This window comes from Accipiter gentilis, chromosome 28 (assembly GCF_929443795.1).
Source record: "Accipiter gentilis chromosome 28, bAccGen1.1, whole genome shotgun sequence".
In the NCBI taxonomy this organism is placed as follows: Eukaryota; Metazoa; Chordata; class Aves; order Accipitriformes; family Accipitridae; genus Astur; species Astur gentilis.
In genome coordinates, this window is record NC_064907.1 from 9,536,696 (window position 1) to 9,557,180 (window position 20,485).

A 20,485-nucleotide genomic window follows, 5' to 3' on the forward strand; every position below is an offset into this window, starting at 1 on the left:
CCAGGAAGGTCAAAGCACATCTGGAGCTGAACTTGGCAAGGGATGCAAAGAATAGTAACGGCTTCGACAGATAGGTCAGCCAGAAAAGGAAGGTCAAAGAAAGCGTACCCCCACTGATGAGCACGACTGGCAAACTGCTAACAATGGACAAGGAGAAGGCTGAGGTACTCAACAACTTTTTGCCTCAGTCTTCACTGGCAACCTCTCTTCCCACACCTCTCAAGTGGGTGGACCACAAGACAGGGACTGGGGGACCAAAGTCCCTCCCACGATAAGAGAAGATCAGGTTCATGACCACCTGAGGAACCTGAACATATGTAAGTCTATGGAACAGATCCTCCTAGGAGCTAGGCTAAGGCAGATGGAGGACAAGGAGGTGATTTGAGACAGCCCCACCAAGGGCAAGTCCTGCCTGACCAACCTAGTGGCCTTCTATGATGGAGGGACTATATCACTGGACAACAGAAGAGCTATGAATATTGTCTATCTGGACATGGTCCCCCACAACATTCTTCTCTCTAAACTGAAGCAACATGGACTTGATGGGTGGACTGTTTGGTGGATGAGGAATTGGTTGGATGGTTGCATCCAAAGGGTGGTGGTCAATGGCTCAACATCCAGATAGAGATCGGTGACAAGTTCTCTCTGTCCCTCAGGGGTCCATACTGGGGCCAGTACTGTTTAATATCTTCATCAGTGACATAGAGAGTGGGATCAAGTGCACCCTCAGCAAGTTTGCAGATGACACCAAGCTAAGTGGTGCAGTTGATGTGCCTGAGGGACAGGATGCCATCCAGAGGGACCTGGACAAACTCAAGGAGTGGGCCCATGTGAACTTCATGAGGTTCAACAAGGCCAAGTGCAAGGTCCTGTGCTTGGGTCAGGGCAACCCCCAGTATCAATACAGGCTGGGGGATGAAGGGACTGAGAGCAGCCCTGCACAGAAGGATTTGGGGGTACTGGTGGATGAAAAGCTGGACATGAGCTGGCAATGTGCACTTGCAGCCCAGAAGGCCAACCATATTCTGGGCTGCATCAAAAGCAGGGTGGCCAGGTGGTAATTCTTCCCCTCTGCTCTGCTCTGGTGAGACCCCACCTGCAGTACTGCATCCAGCTTTGGGGTCCTCAGCACAGGAAAGACATGGACCTGTTGGAGTGGGTCTGGAGGAGGGATGAAATGATCACAAAATGATCAGAGAGATGGAACCCCTCCCCTGTGAGGACAGGCTGAGAGAGTCGGGGTTGCTCAGCCTGGACAAGAGAAGGCTCTGGGGAGATGTTATTGAGGCCTTTCAGTACTTAAAGGGGTCTTATAAGGAAGATGGGGACAAACTTTTTAGCAGGGCCTGTTGCAACAGGACAAGGTGTAATGGTTTTAAACTAAAAGAGGATAGATTTAGACTAGATATAAGAAAGAAATTTTTTATGATGAGGGTGGTGAAACACTGGCACAGGTTGCCCAGAGAGGTGGTAGATGCCCCATCCCTGGAAACATTCAAGGTGAGGTTGGACGGGGATCTGAGCAACCTGATCTAGTTGAAGATGTCCCTGCTCACTGCAGGAGGGTTGGACTAGATGACCTTTAAAGGCCCCTTCCAACCCAAACTATTCTCTGATTCTATGTATAAATCATTTATCCTGTAGTTGTGGCAAGTGAAACCACAGATTAGGTAGCATCCATTCCCTTATGGGTAGGAAAAACTAATGAGAAACACATTTTTGCATACTAACTGGAATGTTTAATTCCTAAGAATTGATACATTGATCATGGAGTCTAACCTTAAGTCATATAATTCTTTAACAATAATAGTTACCTATTGTAAATACATGGTATATGGTCACTCCATTTATGCAGGCTTTGTGACAGTGAGAGATAACAGTGACCATCTCCAATGGGCTAGAGCCTTAGGAGCTTGCATTATTTGTACATACTGAAACTTGCAAGTCCTTCTGTGCCTGAGATGTGACAGCACAATGTATCATTTTGACATAATCTAGTGAATACAAAAGTCTATCAACAAAGTTGCTACCAGTAACACAGATGAAGAAAACTGACACAGGAAGGTCTATGTTCCCCATCTCTTTTCTTCCTGTGACTAGTCAATTTAAACCAATTGATTTTAAAAAGATGAGCTAGGTTTTGGTTCCTATTTGAGTTCCCATCCTACACATATTTAGAGCACATTAATTTGTAGCAAAACCAGTAGAATCAGCGACTCAAATGCAGAAACCTATTTGCATTCAGCTAGTGAAACACTCTGATTGGAAAGAATTTCCTATCAGATAGAATCAAGGGGGACAGTGACACCAACTCTACAGGGAGTCAACTGAGTGTCTGTTCAATATGACAGAAAGTTAACTTAGAGACAAAGGGCAAGGAGCAAAGATAATCATAATAATTCAAAGCAAATACTACCAGGCAAATGCAGACAGGCACACTGGAATGCACAGACAACTTTATTGTGGGTTTATATTGTGACCTCCCTACTGCTGACACAGTGATCCCAATACAGATTATTTGTACAAAAATGAGACTACACTGCATGAGATATGGGCATGAAAATTGCTGATAAAATACACTTGTCATTTTTATCACATTCTAAGCTTGCCCAAAGGTGTCTGTTGCTCTGGCTGTGAAAATATTCAGGACTTCAAACGCCATACATTTTTAAAGTCTAAAGGAGCAGTAGTTTTATTCCCATACAAATTGAACAGTCAGTCTTTTCACATGCACACAGAGCATGGAATAAAAGAACTGCCTTCAACATTGAACTTCAAGATAGACAGATTGACAGGCAGAAAGAAACATACAAAAGCACGCGCACGCGCACATACACACAGCTGGTATATCTTCACAACTGTTTCCTGTCGTGTATGAAGGAACCAGGGATAATTTATTGTTGTGTTTTTTTCCCTTTTAAAACACTTCTCAATCAGCAAGACAGAAAATTTTCTATGGAGCATATAGCATTTAGCATATGGTAACCAGGTAGGTAGAGTGATAGAGATGTAGTATTTGAATAGCTGAATTAATGGAAGAAACCAAGAAGAAATTATACTATTAGATTGCTTATACTCATCCTTTGGGGTTTTGTAATATGTACTTTATGTTTGTGGCAATTACAATACCTGTTAAACAACTTGTTGTGAGTCTGTGTGAGTGCATTCACACACATATGATAAAGGATAATACCCTTTTTGTATGAGGGTGGAAGTGATCTGTGCAAACTTTTGAAGGAGTTAAGAGTGAAGTTGATCCTGGAATACATATTCTCTTTCCACAGCTGTATGGGAATGTCCTTCTTTTGTGAAATGAATGATAATAAAAGCGCTAGCAAACAAAACACCAAAATTATCTTGCACTTTTCAATTGAGGTTATAATTATTCCCCATACTGCCATAGGCAATGAACTTTGGAGCTACCGACTGGAGTCTGACCATCAGCTAAATCTGTGCATTCTCAACCTCAAGCAAGTCATCTCTACTTAGTCTAGCTGCCATTAGCCACAGCACAAATAACTATATTTAAACACCTCGGAACCAAAAATTAGCTACCCCCCACACCATACCTCCTCTCAGAACATCAACCTTGCAGCGCTACCAGCAAGCAGCCTGAGCCAACAATGGGAACTGAGACTTCTACTTGCATGAAGTAGGCAGTTTGGCTGGTGCTTAAGCCATGGGCCACCTTTTAGAAACAAATGGTGAGACTATCATGATGAGACACAAAAGACTGTGTAAGAAATTGAGTCAATAAAAAAATTAACACTGTGAAATTTCAGAGCTATTACCTCTATGGTTTTAGTGAAAACATGGAACAACTAGGAGTCACTTCAGGTATGGAGTAGCTATGGAATTTCTATCAAATATTATCACAATGAAGGTTAAGGACTCAGTCTATTTCAAAGGATCTGAATCACAGATAAACTACAATATAATTGATGCTCTCTCTGTGACAAACATTGGAAACAGAATTCTACTACTGTATCAGAAACGCATGTCTGCTAAGATACAGAAGAAAAGTCCAACTGCTTTCCCTTAAGAACCAAATAAATGATTTTAATTATTCAAACTAAATTATAACCAGAAAGAAGATAACTGATGCACAAAAGGCAAGAACAGCAAAACCAATATGAACAAGCCAAATAACACTGTGTTCCACAAAATGGCAATGTAATTTTGTATGACATATTTTGCATAAATAATTCTTGGGGGTCTTTAAAAAGAGTTTGTGCACAAGAAGGGTTTGGTAGAGATGTCATGCTGGAACTGAAATGTTAAAAACGTTTTCAAGACCCTTTAGTTGAATTTATCCAAGATGTTGGGCCTAGAAAATCACAAAATTAGACCCAGACAAATACACACATATTTTTTTGTTTTACCTTGCTGCGCTGTGATCCTGTCACCTTAAGGAAGGGCAAGGACAAGAAGTGAAATAGTAATAAGAAAAAGAAGTCCAAAATTTTTTTTCTGCAGGTGACTGACCAAATACATATACAAAATTGTCTTTTGAACAGATTAATACATTATTTAAACATAAGTTTCATAGCTACAGAAAAAATAATAATGAGAAACAATTGAATAGGATCTTCTCTGAAAAGATAAAAGTTGAGTGCTGAACAAGGAACCCATTATAATTCAGATCAGGAGCACTAATAAATCCCTTATTGATAAATATGTTCATTCACCTTAATGACTTCCTATTTATAAATTTTCACATTTATAAGCACAAGACTTGATATCTAACCAGCATGCATGGTCTAACTGAAAAAAGCTTATAGAAATAAATATTCTTTGTTTAGCCAATGATAAGTCATACATTGCATTTCCAGGAAATAAAACAAAAAAAAAAAAAAGCAAAAAAAAAAAGCACTGAAATTTGGATTCATACTTAGATATTTACCAAGAAACAGAAATTTATATATTGGGTAAGTTAGCTGTAACTCAGCTGAACTAGAACTTCTGAGTGACTGAAAAGAATTTTGTATTAAATCTTTCTGATTTCTGTATACAGCCAAATAGGGAATACATACTTAACTAATTCAGTTCTATCTCATGCAGCATCACGTAGAAAATATACAGAGCATCTGATGTGTACAAAACAATGGGAGTGAAAGTAAACCACTCCTCAAAAATCAAACCAGCACAGGTAGTTTTATATCAAATCAATCAGCATATTAAGAAATATTTTAAGGAAATAATAAAACCATGCATTTCATGTTTCTATGTTTCACTAAAGATATTAAATATAAGTATTAATTGATTTGAAAGATATAAGACAACTTTTAATGTCAGGATTATAATACGCTAAAATATATTAAAAATATTAACAAGCTAATTCGTTCACTGCCCCTCAGAACAGACAGATTTCTTGTAAACTCCATAATACTAATGGAAAAAGAGAGACAGATCCCAGAGCAAACACATGACAAGGACTCATCTCTTACTCTTGTAATCAAATCATGTAAGTATGTTTCCTTATACAGTGATGATGACTAAAAACTCAACATTAAACAACAAAAAATACAGATTTCCTATTCTCAACATAAGAAAAATCTTGGCAGTACTGATGAATAAAAGCTCACCTTTTACTAAGAAGCACTAATATATATGTGAACATAAAAATACTGTATAAATTACTGGTACTAAATGTAAATGACTACTGCAAAAAGTGGTATTATTTCAGTATTTTAATCATCTAGTCTAAAGGTAATATGTGATACTTTACAAGATACAGCCTGTTATCGTCAGACTTCCAGAATAAGTTACTACCCATAATTATTTCTTTTCAACAACTAAAAAGTTAAACTCAGTCAGATAAACATGTATGATTCTCTGTATAATCTTACATTATGTGATAATACACATGTTTTTGTTTTACTGCTATGAATCTGGTGACTCATATCTGCCAACCCAGCTTCTGACATGCAGTTCACTGGCATAATAAGCTGCAGTAAGCCATGAACCAAGAAACATAAATGTCAGTTGGAAGCTATGAATAATGTCTAACATGACAAGGAAAGCAAAACAGAAGTATAATCTTACTTCAAAACTCTTCACTTCTTCTTCACCATCATCATCTTCTTCATCATGGCAGCTCTGATACGATGTAGAAAGAAAACATTTACTGATAAGTCATGGGGGAAGAAGGGCTAAGCCTTCCTTCACTTTACACATAATTTCTCTTAATCTTCTTCATTAATTTTATTAAAACAGAAAACATGCAAAAGATAACAAAAAAGTTACCTTTGCCATAATGTCAGCATAAGCCATATACAGGAAATCTTCTTCCAATTTACTGGTTAATAGAGAGAAGAAAGGGAAAATGAGGAAGATTAGAGCCATTATAGTAGAATTGGAGCACCAAAATATTTTTAAGCACCTTAAAAATCTTTTAAAAAGGATTTTATGCTCAAAATTAATTACATAAGTCTTTTTGGAAAATGAGGACTTGATTAACTAATACAAACTAAAAAGTAAAGCCAGCTGCAAACACAGTGCTCAGAAATTCATAAACACCTTCCAAAGAAGAGAACATAGTAAATTTTTAAATTATACCTAAACATACTTATATTTCACATTCAGAATATAACTGTCAATAGGGAAGACAGACAGAAGAGAGAGGTGTAGTAAGTCCTGAACACAGCATTTATAACTGTGAAAAAGTGTATAGGGGCATCTATTTGTCTCTAGAAGACTCCTTACATCTCATTATCAGTCATATTAAAAATCTCTTTACATATGACAGGCTAGAAACATTTGAGTGTAACTCAAACTCACTATATGTACATACGCACATGTTTTGGCCTAGCCTATGCAATCTCACTTCAGAGACATGTATAACTTCAAGTACAGCAGTAATCTGAAAATCTGCATACATTCTGCAGTCTCTCACACCATCCCTACCATTTTTCAGTCAAGGCTGTTCGACTGAATAGCAGAATAAGTTGATGTAAAGGATCAACTCTTTTAAGGCTTTCATCTTCTTCCGGTGGTTCCTCCCCAGGTTTCTTTAGGGAAAAAAAGATTTTAAAAGTATATTCAATTATCTATAGTGAAAAAATGGTTTACTCTGTGAAATTTATTAAACATATTACTCACATATGTAATTTTTATTTGGACAACCAGGAGGAAACAAGTTCCAAGCACAGTATGAAAAGCCTGAATCTTGACGATGTTTATGACCATGAAGACTTACAAAGATGACACCAGTTGCAAAGCTTTGGATTTCCTCTCCTTATAAAAATTAACCCTCTTCCCTAGATTCTGAAAGTAACTTCAGTCTTTCACTGCTGTTACCCAGAATGAGTGGTAACCAGATGCCATCCTTTGCTATTATATTTTCTGTTCCTCTCTATGTTACAAGCTCCATCAGCTAAAAATTAGAATCCTCTGTTCCAAGTCTTATGCCAGGTATAATGTTCGCTGAGGAACTGTGAGAGGCTTTGAGGGAGAAGAAATCCAGACTTGAAGCTCACCAATAGTTTTAGACAGAAGGAGCCATATCTACCAACAACAGTAATGCTGGCAGGATGTAGAATTTTAGAAGATGACAAATCAATAATGTATAAAATATATTTTATATGTATATATGTATGTATACACACACAAATATTTTTTTCATGTGGTTATTTTGCTTTCAGGTTTAGACAGCTCTAGATAGTTCACTCTAAAGAAAAATGTAGTCCTAAATACTATAATGGCAACCACGGAGGCAGTGTTTTGAAAAGAATCTACTAAAAATCTGTCCTCTGACTTCTTGTCTTTTGCCAAAAGACATTTCAGAAAGTAAGTTTTGCATACAAAGTTATTAACAAAATTGCTTAATCTAGACATATTTTTCTACAAAGCATCTGGTAGCTCAGAGAAAATGGGTTGCATAAATTATGCCCACTCTTCCTCCTCATTTTCACCTAGCAGGATACACTAAAATACAGATTTAAAAAATTCCATGCATTGATAAGACTGCACAAGTAAGAAATTATTATGATGTCAGATGTTATCTGTTAGCAATAAGGAATGGTTGGCCACATGACAGATATAAGATAAATGGATTTTTTTCCTGTTAAGAACAAGTTGTGTGTATTAGTGTCAAATACATTCCTGTGGGAATGCTTATAGATCTCTGTGTGTACTACACTTTGTATGTGCCTGTGAAGTCCAGCTTTTCCACTCAGCTGTACCAATCATGACTGGTTGCAGCTGAGTATTCACTTTTGACATATATGCACTATGATTGTTTCGGATACTAGTCTATGATGGCCATACAAGGTTCATTTCACATTTTGCAATATGTGACAATATTTTCAGTATCAATAACAAGATCTGAACAATGCAAATTATAACTCTAGTTATATCTCACCATTATGGAGGTCTTCCACTGCTCTTTATTTCAATCTCATTTAGGATGCTGACCTTTCCCTTTAATTAAATGGCAGCATTCTATACTTGGAAATGTTATCAACCAGAATACCTCTCTAATGATGTTATCAAAACTGATGAAGCAAAAGGGTAGAAGTTGTGTTAATGTTTAATACAAGTTATTAGTTTTCATAGATTTAATTCAAATTAAATGGAGGATCAAATTCACCATTGACTGAATTAAGTAGAACTCATTATTAAGCATAGCATGAACACTAGAACCAAATGATTTTCTGAGATTTCTGGGAAAAAAGTATTCTTAATTTTCAATGTTTTGAGACATTTGCCTGACAGTTATATAAGTGTAAAATAAAAAGCTTTAACTGAACGTAACGTAAGAGGATAAAACAAATAAGTTGGGAAAGTTTTAGTTACCATTTCTAAATACTGAAGATTTAAAAGACTTAATTTTTAGATAATCTATTCATTAAACATATTGTTCTTATAAATTATTATTATTATGTCCAGTAAAGCCTACCAACACAAATAATCAATAATTTTATCACATAAGCATTCATATAACATATTTAATTAAAGCAGAAGCATTTTAACTGTTAATAAGGGCAGTGTTGAATATCCTATGATTTTAATATCAAATATTAAAAATCTAGTTCCCTTAGAGACTTGATCTGTTGAATCAGAATTAAAAATCAGCAAAATTAAGCTCCTCAAATAGAGGACTTGTGTATATTTTATTTCTTTTAATACAGAGAAGTGGAAGAAGTAGTGCCACTTCTGTATAACAGACTTAAGGACAGAAGACTCAGGGAACAAAACTGCAAGTTTAGTCCAGTCCTTGCTTTAGGTGATGCAAACACTCACCTCCCACATCCCAGAAAAAGCCCTTACCACAGGTCTATAAATTGCCTGGATCTGGAAAAGCCAGGAAGGAGGTAGTTTTTACTGCACTTCTCCCTTCAAATTATTTTTTACTTGGCAGAAATGAGAGTTCCAAGATTCTCAGTATTGAGAAGGAACATACTATGGCATACAACAATGTAGTTTATTGACTACAGAGACTTAAAGGACAGGAAGTCTTGGCTATAATTTCTGGGCCCTGGATTGTTCCAGTTGTCTACCTAATACGTGAACAGTTCAGAAACTTCAGACCATCCTTCAAGCATACATTAGAGAATCCAAGGCTCCTCCTTTCTCCCCTTTCAGACAAGTTCTGCCACCACAGCCTGGGCTACGATTCCATCTTGACAGTCCAATAAATCTTTAATTCCTTGCTACACCAGGGTACAGTTTCTCTAAGAGGGACAGAGAACCTTCACCAGCATCACAACCACATCTTTCATGAAGTCCACACAGAAGTCTGGGTCAGCTCCACAGAGCTGAATAGTAGAACCTCAAACTCTCACCCTCCACAAGAGTGCTCTAAAGCAGCAAGAATGTGACAGAAATTTCTTTAAAGGACAGACAGAGGGTTTTTTTGCTCTTTTGAATGAAAGGTGTAATACATCTCTTCTTGAGAGAGTGCTGGAGACACACATATCTGTATGCTTGAGGAATTACAAGGGAATGCCTCTAGTCCTTTACTAAAGGATGATATAACAGCCATTCCAGTCCGTTTCTGTCTTCTCTAAGACAGTTTTTCACAAAAGCTACCTGTCAGCAAGGAGTTCTTAACAAACTTAGCAAAGATATGGTTTCACAGAGAAGGTAAGGAGAGAACCCTTTATGTCAGAGTGTAAACAAATGACCATACTAGGTCATTTCTTCACACATACATACCTGCACATACATACACACATGCAAAAAGCTAGGTTGTTCCACACTCCATATCTACACACACATGCTCTCAACTGCTAAAACATGATTATTTTTGGCAATGAACCCGCACTATTTAAAAAATTTGCAGTGTATTGGGACACATGAAGGTATCGGTTTAAAAGGTTGTATACGAAGTAAGTATTTGCAGATGTCTCTTGCTTTTTTACAATGCTTGATCATACAACAAGGATTCTACAAGAAATGAATTCTGCATGTGTGCAGGCAAAAATGAACTTCCATAGTCTGCTTCTGTTGAGCTCATTGCTGCTGATCTTCCTTTCTCTATTTTGATCCTTATTTTCAAAATTGTTCACAACTTGGGTAGCTGGTTTTAAGCATAAGTGTTAAAGAGTAAAAGCAAATTATTGTTTTTTTCTAATACCAATATTCCAGCTAGCTTCCTCTCTATTGCAGAGAGCTGGCTCTCCTCACAATAAGAACGCTGATGTCAGACTGTGTTCTGTTGGACCTCCCAGGGACTAAATAATTTCCTAGTACTAGTTCTTGTCAAACCCTCTAAAGAACTACCTTTCTGGGAGACAATTGTAAGGGATGAGGAACAAGTATTTAGTGAAAATCACCCCAAGGATTTACCAGGCTAAAGACATGACTCTTAACACTTTACTGTTGGGAAAAATCCTCACCTCCCTGACAAGAGGATTCTTCTCCGAAGCAGCAGCAGATTCTATCTGCTTCTGAGGGACTGATTAATCTAAGAGTAGAATTCCTCTAGTTTCATCCTCTAACCTTTTGACTTAAATGGTTTTAATGTGGGTTATGAATTCTTCAAATACATAAAGGTTAACTACGAAGAAAGAAGGGAGTAGGCTGTTCCCCTTCTCCACAGGGCAGAAGATAAGAGATAGGGGAATGACAGCAACTGGCACATAATTTAGACAAAAGTTTAAAAAGCTTTATGAAAGGTTACTGAAGCCCTGAAGCAGACTGCCTGAGGGTATTCTGGAATCTCCTTCACTTGTAATTTTTAACTCCTGTCAGAGTGACTGGGTTATAGCTCACCCTTTTGGGTAGAGATAGCTTAGATGATATCTTATGTACCTCACAGACTTATAATTATTATTAATCAAGATTAATGTTAATCCATAATACACTCCCACGACCCTTTGCACCCAGACGTACTGCTAAGTCTTCTATCAGTTTGTCTTCAAAATAGTGTTCTTCTGTCTCAATCCAAGATTTATCATAGCCTTGAAGAAAGAGATTGACGGCTCGGTGCCTAAAAAGGGACATTTAAAACAAAAACTGTAAACTTTTAAAGAGAAGATTTGGTCTACATGAATTTCATTTAGCTTGAAGAACTGTCCAGTCATTAGGACTACCATTTAAAAGGAAAGCAAAATTTCTATGGTAAAACCTGCCAAAAGCACCTATTTTAAAAATTAAGTTGACATTAAAATGCTCTATTCAAAACTGTGTCCCATTAATTTGTAAAACTGATATTAAAATGTAATAATAACAATTTTAGATAATAAATAGAACTTTAAAGACATTTAAATACAAATAAGAAATAAAATCAATTATTTCCCCATGTTAGTGAGTTTTATTTTTAATTTAAAATATTTTCATGTTATTTTTATTTAAATAGTAATATAACAGTAATAGATAACTTTGGATTGTGCTCAAATAATTGCATTTTTTTAATGTTCAGGATTAGACTAGCATATCTAAAGTAATAAACCATTTTTTTCCAAATTCCATGAAATTAAAGGGATGATGATGATAGGGGAAAGAGGGTAAGCCAATGATGATGTTTACTGTTTTTTTCTTTTTTTCTTGAGGATTCACTGTAAAATGGACTGTGTGGCAACCAATTCTCCATGAAGAATTTTATCAATCATCCTAATTTTTTTAAACAACTGCCAGTCTCATATACTGAAAAGGAAGAACTATAATTAAAGTATACAGGAATGCTAGTTATGTACAGGTGACCTACTTGCTAAAGTAAGAACAGCTACAGATGGAAATATCTTTGTTCTATTTTCAACTGTCACTGCAGCCTCATTTCGAGCTAGTATGATTCTTATGCCCTTGTACTTCCTGGGACAGACTAAGATTCATCCTACTAATGTACATCCTACTATAGTAATAATATGCATACTTTTGGGAAAAAAAACGAGTACTTTATTATGTTGAAAAGATCAGACACAAGTGTTCTGGAAATTATTTTTATCAATTGCATGAAAAAACCAGATGTCTTTACTTTTTCTGAATGTTCATTCCTTCCAGAATCTCAGGATTCTGAAACTTGCTTGACTATAGATCTCATTCACTACTGAACAAGAAAGAAAAGGAAAAGGAGCCACAGGAAAAGGTGTGAAACACCTAGAGTTTGTGCATATATTTCTTGTCTAATAGAATGCTCTTCCCAAAAGTGCACAATAAATAGACAAGTTTTCAGATAAAAGGTATCAGTTTATTTCCTGCATACAGAACATTTACCATCTAATAATGAAGGTAACTCTGTATTTCCAGAGCTATACCATAGCTTTGGAGGAAATTTATCTCCCAAGATATTACAGTGACACCACTATGCCTGTTTCTGCATTTATCTCCCATGAAAGGTGTCTACTTTTCAGAAAAGAAAACATACCAGGAGGAACAGGTGGAATAACACTAGGAAGACAGAACCAGAAATCTAAAATTACACTTGTTATTTTTGCAGAAGATATATTGGAAGAAAGTAATTAGATCTATTAAAAGAAAGTAACATACAAAGTACATTACTACACAGTTTATCAATTACTGGTTTACATGTTTTTCTTCCTTTTGATCTTGCCAAATAGCACTGTATGAACACAAATGCATTTATGAAAGATAGAACAAATATAGCTCTTACCTTGGCAGATTATACAATGGTGCCATTCTAAAGCAGGCAACTACTGCTCTTTTCCTCTGTTTAGACAGCAGCTTATGCCACACTGCTTTTTTGGACCGCTGAGGATGCTCAACCTGTTACATAAAATACACATGGAAAAATAAACAATGTGGCAATGTCCCTACTGTCTGGGCATAGTAATAATAGTACAAATGTGAGATAACAGATAAATAAAGTGAAAAGACAACAGAAGAATAATAGAAGGGGAAAAGTGTTCTAGACAGAGTTCAAGTGGTCAGCCAAATTGCAGAATCAGAATTTAGAAAATAAACTTAAAAGGAAAAATCTTCTTCCTTTCCTTGCATAATATAGGTATTCTCTTTTTTTACTTCATCCTACTTCTTTTATCTTTTAGGTAGAATATTATCATCATTGAGGCCATCTCTCAGGAAACCTTAACTTTTAATACAAAGAATCTTCACTCTTTCTATCTTTTATATGTAACTCTTTACGTATGTACAGGTAAATTGTACACCTTCACATTGCCTCAGACAAAACTTTTAAAGGAATTGTCTTAAATACTATTAATATTTTATTTGTAATATTTACCATGACCAGCTACAATGGAAAGGAATTAACTTTACGAATGAGACACAGGCACTAAGACTTAGTTAGGACTAAATCCCTTCCATGAATCTGCATAGCTAGAATAAACATAAGATATTCCAAAACACTTCAGCTACATTTCACAATATTACAGCTCTGTCTTCAGATATATTCTCTTTCTGCATCCTGGCTTTACAGTAGTGTGAGATGAAATTGGGTGTGCCCCTCAACTTTTGCTCTTTCAATTTCTTTTGTTACACCTTCCATCCTTGTTTCCATCAGAAGAAAATTAGTACTGTGGTCCAGAAGAGCAATTGCATGCAACAGTATATAGCCTGATTGGATAGCTGGGAACTCTGATTGCAGGCTGTACTACTGATCACTCCTTTCCTGTCGCCTATTCACAGTCTTTGTGATTTACTTCACAACTGCTCCAGAAAGATTACATAATTTGATTTAACCTACACAACTCTTGTAGAGTGAAGGGCAGGGATGTCTGCTGTGTGGGATTGTTTGATTGTGGGGGGTTGGTTTGTGTCTTTTACTGACAACTGTGCTAGTGGAATAATAGCTCCTCTGTCTCCCATCACCATCAGAGGAGTCAATGGAAGTTAGCATCTCTACCCTGAAAGCCTTGGTGATTCTTCCTTGTAATAAAAAAAAGCATTTTATTTAAAATATGTAGTGATGATGATGTTTGTGTAGACTCAATATTCTATCCAAACATAGTTATCCAAGAGGACTTTTCTAGTTTAGTGAAATACAAAAAATTATTCACTGTTAAATGATAAACATTTAATTAAATGGATTAAAATACTGCCAAGCATTCAGTGAAATGGATAATTATACTTGTAAGATTAAATGTGACATTCTAAAACAAGTTCCTTCCAAAAGAGAGAATACAAATGAAAAATATTTGTTAAAAGAAAGGATAAAAAAGTGTTCACTGCAAACTTATTTACAGTCACAAAACAAAGTCAGCGCTAATAATTTAGCAGTCAGACAAACCCAAATGTGAAAGTTAGGTAATTAGTAATATCTTCACAAACAACTATAAAACCCTCTATACTTTCCCAAAAGAAATAGCCTCGGCCAAAGCAAGCAGATCTCTGAAAATAATAAAAACAAAGAAGTTAGCTGTGCGTGGAAGGGAAATACAAAGAATGAACTGATCTTTGCCAGTGCAATAAGGAAAGCATTCAGAGTATGTATATACAGAGCACAGAGTATTTGTATATGGAGAGCAAAGGATTACTAAAGACTATCATAAAAACAGACCCAGTGCTCACATATTCATTATTTTTAAAGATACTGAATTACCTATTTCAGTAACAAAAGCACTTGAGCACTTGTCTACAGAAGATAAGTAAAGCTGTGGGGCCAAATCTTTAAACAAATAGGTTCAAAGTACCCAGTCAGCGTTTATTTCACTACAAGTCATTTTTTAAGTCTGATCAGAAGGATTGATCTGAAATGTTGATCTGGTATTACAATGGGAATCCATCCTGTTCTGTACTACTGCTGGATTCTATACATTGTGAGATTGATCCTACAACAGAACATGGAAAACACAAGGATACTACCTTGGGTTTCACTCCCTTGAACAATTTCTCCAAACTACACAAGCTTAACCAATTTATATACATGGTAGTATAGCTAAAATGCCAGAAATCAAGAGATTGTATATGCTGTTTGAACTCAAATACAAGAGTCTAATGCTGAATTACGCAACTTTGTACATCCTAATCAATTTCCTTTCAGCTCAGTTAACTTCAGTAAAACCAGGGTAAAAGACAAGACCTTTTGCCTCCCACATTTCTAGCTTTTGTCTACTCTTCCTTCTTCCTCACAGCCACTCTATATCCTTTCAAATCAACACCCATTCTCCTGTCTCTCTCTCGTAGGCTAACTGTGATTGCCATGGATTTACTTCCACATTCTATCACTTTTTGCTTGCCCCACGCATATTCAGTAACAGGCAAAATTTAGTGACTCCAATCAAACTGTGTAACACTGCTGAACTTGAGGCAAGTCCATACTAAGGCTGGCAAACTATATGAAGAAGAGTTGCATGATGCAACAGCTGGGACACAAGTATTCACATCTACACACTTTCTGCATTCCAAGATCCTTGAAAGTCACTTTTAGCAATCAAGTGCTGCACAGTGTATATACAAGCACTTTCGCATATCTCTTGGATTCCTACTTGACTGAACCAGTGATCTCATCACAATGTAGAAACTTCCTGACATGGGTTCTGAAAACCTGTGCCAAGCTTCTGAGTGAAACCAACTACTCTAATGAGAGGGCAAGAGAGCCTTGAATTCTCAAATGTTCTTTGAAAAGGAAAAAAAATAAACCCTGAGCAAATTCTATGTGCAGTCAGTTTATAGTCTATGGTGTAACCAGCAGCATTCATCTCTGCCACTAGGAATATCCTTCAAGTTAATGTGTGTTTCTTCAGTACAATTCAAAAAAGAAAGCCTAGAAAACACAGAACAAATGTAAAGTGCAAAATAGGTAACAATTCAGTAAGTAAAATGGGAGAACTAAATTTATCAAGTAGTCTGACTTGTAAAATGTACCAACATAAGGGAGTTTTTAAATTCAAAATTTCAAGAACTAAAAACTTAAAGATAAGTAATAGACTCTTGTCCCAAGGGGAGGAAAAAAACAAAATCAAAACCAATCAGCAAACACCTAACTTCCAACATTTATTTTTGGTTGACCTATTTCTGGGGACAAGTTTAATCAGAGAGACAAAAGACAAAATTCTTTCAGTGCTAGTTGGAAGAAGGACACAAAATAAACTACAGATTTTTTTGAAATGAAAGTTACTGTAGTCCAAGTCAAATGGGAAGCTCATACATTTAAGCAAAAAATAGTAGATAAAACAATAGACCTTCATGCCAGATTCTGAAACAAGTTAATGATTCTGCCAGAACTTTCTCAGAAAAATCATTCCTCCACCCTGCTTCTACTATTTCTTGAATGCAGCAAGTAATATTTGAGGTGGCCAGGTTAACCTTGGTTTGTATTCACCGTTGCACCAGCATAAAGAAGTCTGAGTTCACTTATTCAAGCAGTTTGCTGGAGCACCAAAGAGTTGTCTTGCTAAAACTTCCAGATTATCAATGCCATTTTCAATGCCAGTTTAATTTTCTAAATGCATACATTCTTATCCACACAAACTTCCATACAGGTTTTGTCAAGTGGACATTCTTCTTACAATTTTTTTAACTAGTACTTAGTAAATAGCTTTCTAAAGCCATCACTAAAGAAGTTGTATATCAAATCATCTGATTGTCCTACTCCATACAGCTATAATATGCAGCTTCCAACTGGATATTTATGTAGGCAGTTTTAAGTTTCTTGCTACTTCAATAATTCAAGAATCTCAGCTGAGGAAAAATACCTTGGAAAAAGGCATTTTTTCAATAATTAAGTTGGTTTTTACTCACATTTCATGGTCCATGGACAATTTAGTGATTACTTCCTTCTAGCTGAAACGCACCAGAAGGAAGTTAAAACAATGGTATCACTTTCTTAGTCCTTTCCCAAATAAATGATCGTTGGAGCTGCTGCAAACACAGTGTGATCGATATGACCACAATACTGGATTACAAAACACAAGGCAAAGCATGTAAACAGTAGCCATCAAAAGAAAGAAAAAAGAATATAACATTAAATACAGCAGGTGAAAGTATAAATGAAAGGCTGAATACTTTTGTTTAGTTTAAGAAGCAATGGAACTGGGAAAATGTGTCTAACCTGTTCCAGGTGAAACAGTACATTAGCTATATCAAGGACCCTTTCCACAGTCTTCTCTGGATCTGAGGAATCTTCAGTCCTGTTTGGTAAATCTTTGTAAAGTGCCATCTGCCACCTAATGGCAGGATCCTCAAGCTGCAGGAGAAAGATTTCACATGTCACCAAGGCAAAATGTTCGAAATGTGGGGTCAAACAGTTTAATTAGTACAGAAACTGATTCAAAGGACAACAGAAGCACTTTATACAGCTAACCCACACCTTTACATGGCTAAGCCATACAGTGTCCCCTAGACTGACTGAGAGAACAAAACTAATTTGTGCAATACTTCTTGAGAGCTTCTAGAGGACTAGAAGTCTAATAATCATACAAAGAGTAAATCAACATGGGCCAACAAATAGCACAAGCACCAGAAATTAATATTATCTGAGGAAAAATAATGAATATGAGGTAGACAGACATAACTTTGTACACTGACTTTCCAGTTATTAAACCAAACAACAATGAAAATGTTGCTCTCCTAGTTGGGATTACTTAGTTTTCAGTCATGGAAATTAGTAATATTATTCTTATTTATGTAGAATTTTTTTTCATTATAGTCCTTTTCAATTGCTAGAAAATCTTAATTTTACTGATTACTAGCTAAAAAATGGAAAGCTAATTTATGAAAAGTAAATTCAAGACGCATTTGCTTATGAGCCTACAAATAATATAAAGAAGTATATGAAGCAAAATGTTTTTTCTTATTTTTCTCTTTACATTTCATTTTTTCCATTTCAGTGATCTGTGATTCTCTGTTTTACCACTAGCAACCTCTTTTTTGGTTAATTTTGTCTCCCCAGTGCTTCTGCTAAACAACACTGATGCAACAAACTTTGCAACCATTTTTTGTGCCCGTGACACTGAAGCAAATGCAATGCATAACCCGTTTTACTGAGAGCTGTGGCCAGCAATCATTCCTGATTGTGCAAGTTAGGTTTAAGTCACGCTGGCCTGGATTCCTAGAGCATTTAGGAGCCTAAACCCTACAGATTTGAATAGGGCTTAAACTCAACACTTACTTTTCTAAAACATCTTTGTGGATCCAGATTTCAATTTGTGCCTAAGAGGAGACAATAATGCTAATTCACCTCCACAAAACATCTTATGATACACAGTTTACTGAAGTTCCAGGAATGATTATAAACTTACACAGTCGCTCAATAATAGCTTATTATAACCTAGAAAGCCACAATTGGCAGGCATTTCTTCCACCTTTCGGCTTTTCCATTTCTTAACAACTGTCACATCCATAGTCTTTGTGTGAGCATTTGACTGGATCATCGTGAATGGATAGTCCACAAAAGACTTTTTAATCACAGGTGGAGATGTCTTTTGATCTGAGGACTCCTCACATTCTATCAAGGTACAGCTTTTTTGTATAGGTAGTTTTCTAAGGGTATGAGTAGTTGACATTTCAAGGTGTGAATTAGCATGGCGGGAAGAAGATTTTGGTGACTTGAGCTTCATCCATGTCAAAATGAATGCAAGTTTCGTCATCAATTTCTTGAAATAAAAGGCTCGGTACTGAGTAACAGCATGCAGGCATGCAAGGAAAGGAAAGACAGAAACAGGGTGAAGACAAATGTAGACAAAGGTAGACAAATGTATGAAATAGACGCCACAACATTAATAGCTAAAGATTCAGAAGGATGATTCTCAAAGAGTGCAGTTTTCCAAAAAGAAATCAAGATAAATTACATTTTAGCTCTAACATAAATGACAGAACATGGTGTCTGTGAGAAGCAAAAGTGGTTAGCAGAAAACACCATTTGAAGAAAGAATATTGCTATGGTTGGAAGAAAACCAGCCTTTCCAAAAAGTGGTATTTTTCCTCTCTTTTGAAAGTCATTTTACACAAACACCATTATAACTGCTACATATTAATTCATAACAATAAAAAATAATTTAAATTTATAAGACCATTTGGCCTACATTCCTTTTATGTCTAACTCAAGACAACAAAAGGGTAGTGTATGCATATAGCACAATGGCATCATTTTTCTTAACAAGAAACATCATACCTGACTGTATCTGATGGGTACTTGATTCAGTCATGATAGTGACTGAACACTGTTGACATCAGAGAATTACAGAATAAATTATATTGCACTTGGCAAATAACTACTGAATTTAACTTTATATACTTTTAAATAATTAAGTTACACACTTAGGTTTATGTGAACTCTAGAATATGTCAGTGTTAATGATTCATGAAAAGATATATTTCAAGCCACTGAGAACAAACTACTTATCAATAGATAACAAATCATAAAAAAGATAATAAAGACAACAATAAACTACAGTTTTGAAGTCCTAGAAATGACATATTTTGTCTGTAGTTGGGCTGACTACTTTTCATATACAGGTCAAACCCAGAACTTTTCAAAGCTAGTAAAGCAATATGTAGATAGCTATAAAATAAAGCTAGCTACAGAAACTATTTAGCTTTTTAGCTATGTATTATGTGGTTCCCTTTCAGAATGTCATCTTCCCTTCGGAATTCATTTTACAATTAGGGAAATCCAAAGTCACTGCTGGAAAGTTTACAACTGGAAAATCCATCAGTGTGTACTTCGGATTAGCTAAGATTACTTCCTTCTTAATTATCAAGGCACTGTGAAATTTCATCAATGTAAGAAATATTAAAGTACTTCTATTCTAGTGTTATAAACAGAGGAGGTGATACGTTGGTGAACAACAGCAAACTTTTAATTGAAGCAAAGGAAGTTTCTGAAGAGAAAGCACAAATCAAGGTATTTATAAGTATCAGTACTCCAAGGCAACAAAGCAGTAACATACAGAAATTTGTTAATAGCAGTATGCAGAATGTAACCCTAAAGAAACAAAATGGAAACTGAAGTATTTAAAACAGGAGGACAAGTGCTAGGAAGCAGCATGAAATGCCAGGCAAGACTTACAACTGCATGGCTCACAAAATGACCATATACACATACTGAAAATGTCAGAACAGAAATACCTATCTTTATCATTAAGAAAACATTACTGAAGTTCACACACAAAATCACAACACATTT

At 35.9% G+C, this 20,485-nt stretch overlaps 1 protein-coding gene across 4 annotated transcripts in view; it reads right to left on the reverse strand.

Annotated features, from left to right (window-relative positions):
• RYR2 (ryanodine receptor 2) overlaps positions 1 to 20,485 on the reverse strand; it is a 452,105-nt gene that overhangs the window by 62,488 nt on the left and 369,132 nt on the right. For 2 of the 4 annotated variants that reach the window (XM_049830591.1, XM_049830590.1), the window contains exons 73-79: positions 17,411 to 17,545; positions 13,055 to 13,167; positions 11,338 to 11,434; positions 6,907 to 7,010; positions 6,247 to 6,298; positions 6,046 to 6,099; positions 4,383 to 4,406 (exon numbers count right to left, since the gene is read on the reverse strand). In XM_049830591.1, the coding sequence (XP_049686548.1) occupies positions 4,383 to 4,406; positions 6,046 to 6,099; positions 6,247 to 6,298; positions 6,907 to 7,010; positions 11,338 to 11,434; positions 13,055 to 13,167; positions 17,411 to 17,545 (579 nt within the window). The remainder of the gene's footprint in view (positions 1 to 4,382; positions 4,407 to 6,045; positions 6,100 to 6,246; positions 6,299 to 6,906; positions 7,011 to 11,337; positions 11,435 to 13,054; positions 13,168 to 17,410; positions 17,546 to 20,485) is intronic. The other 2 variants (XM_049830593.1, XM_049830592.1) reach the window with 1 other exon arrangement.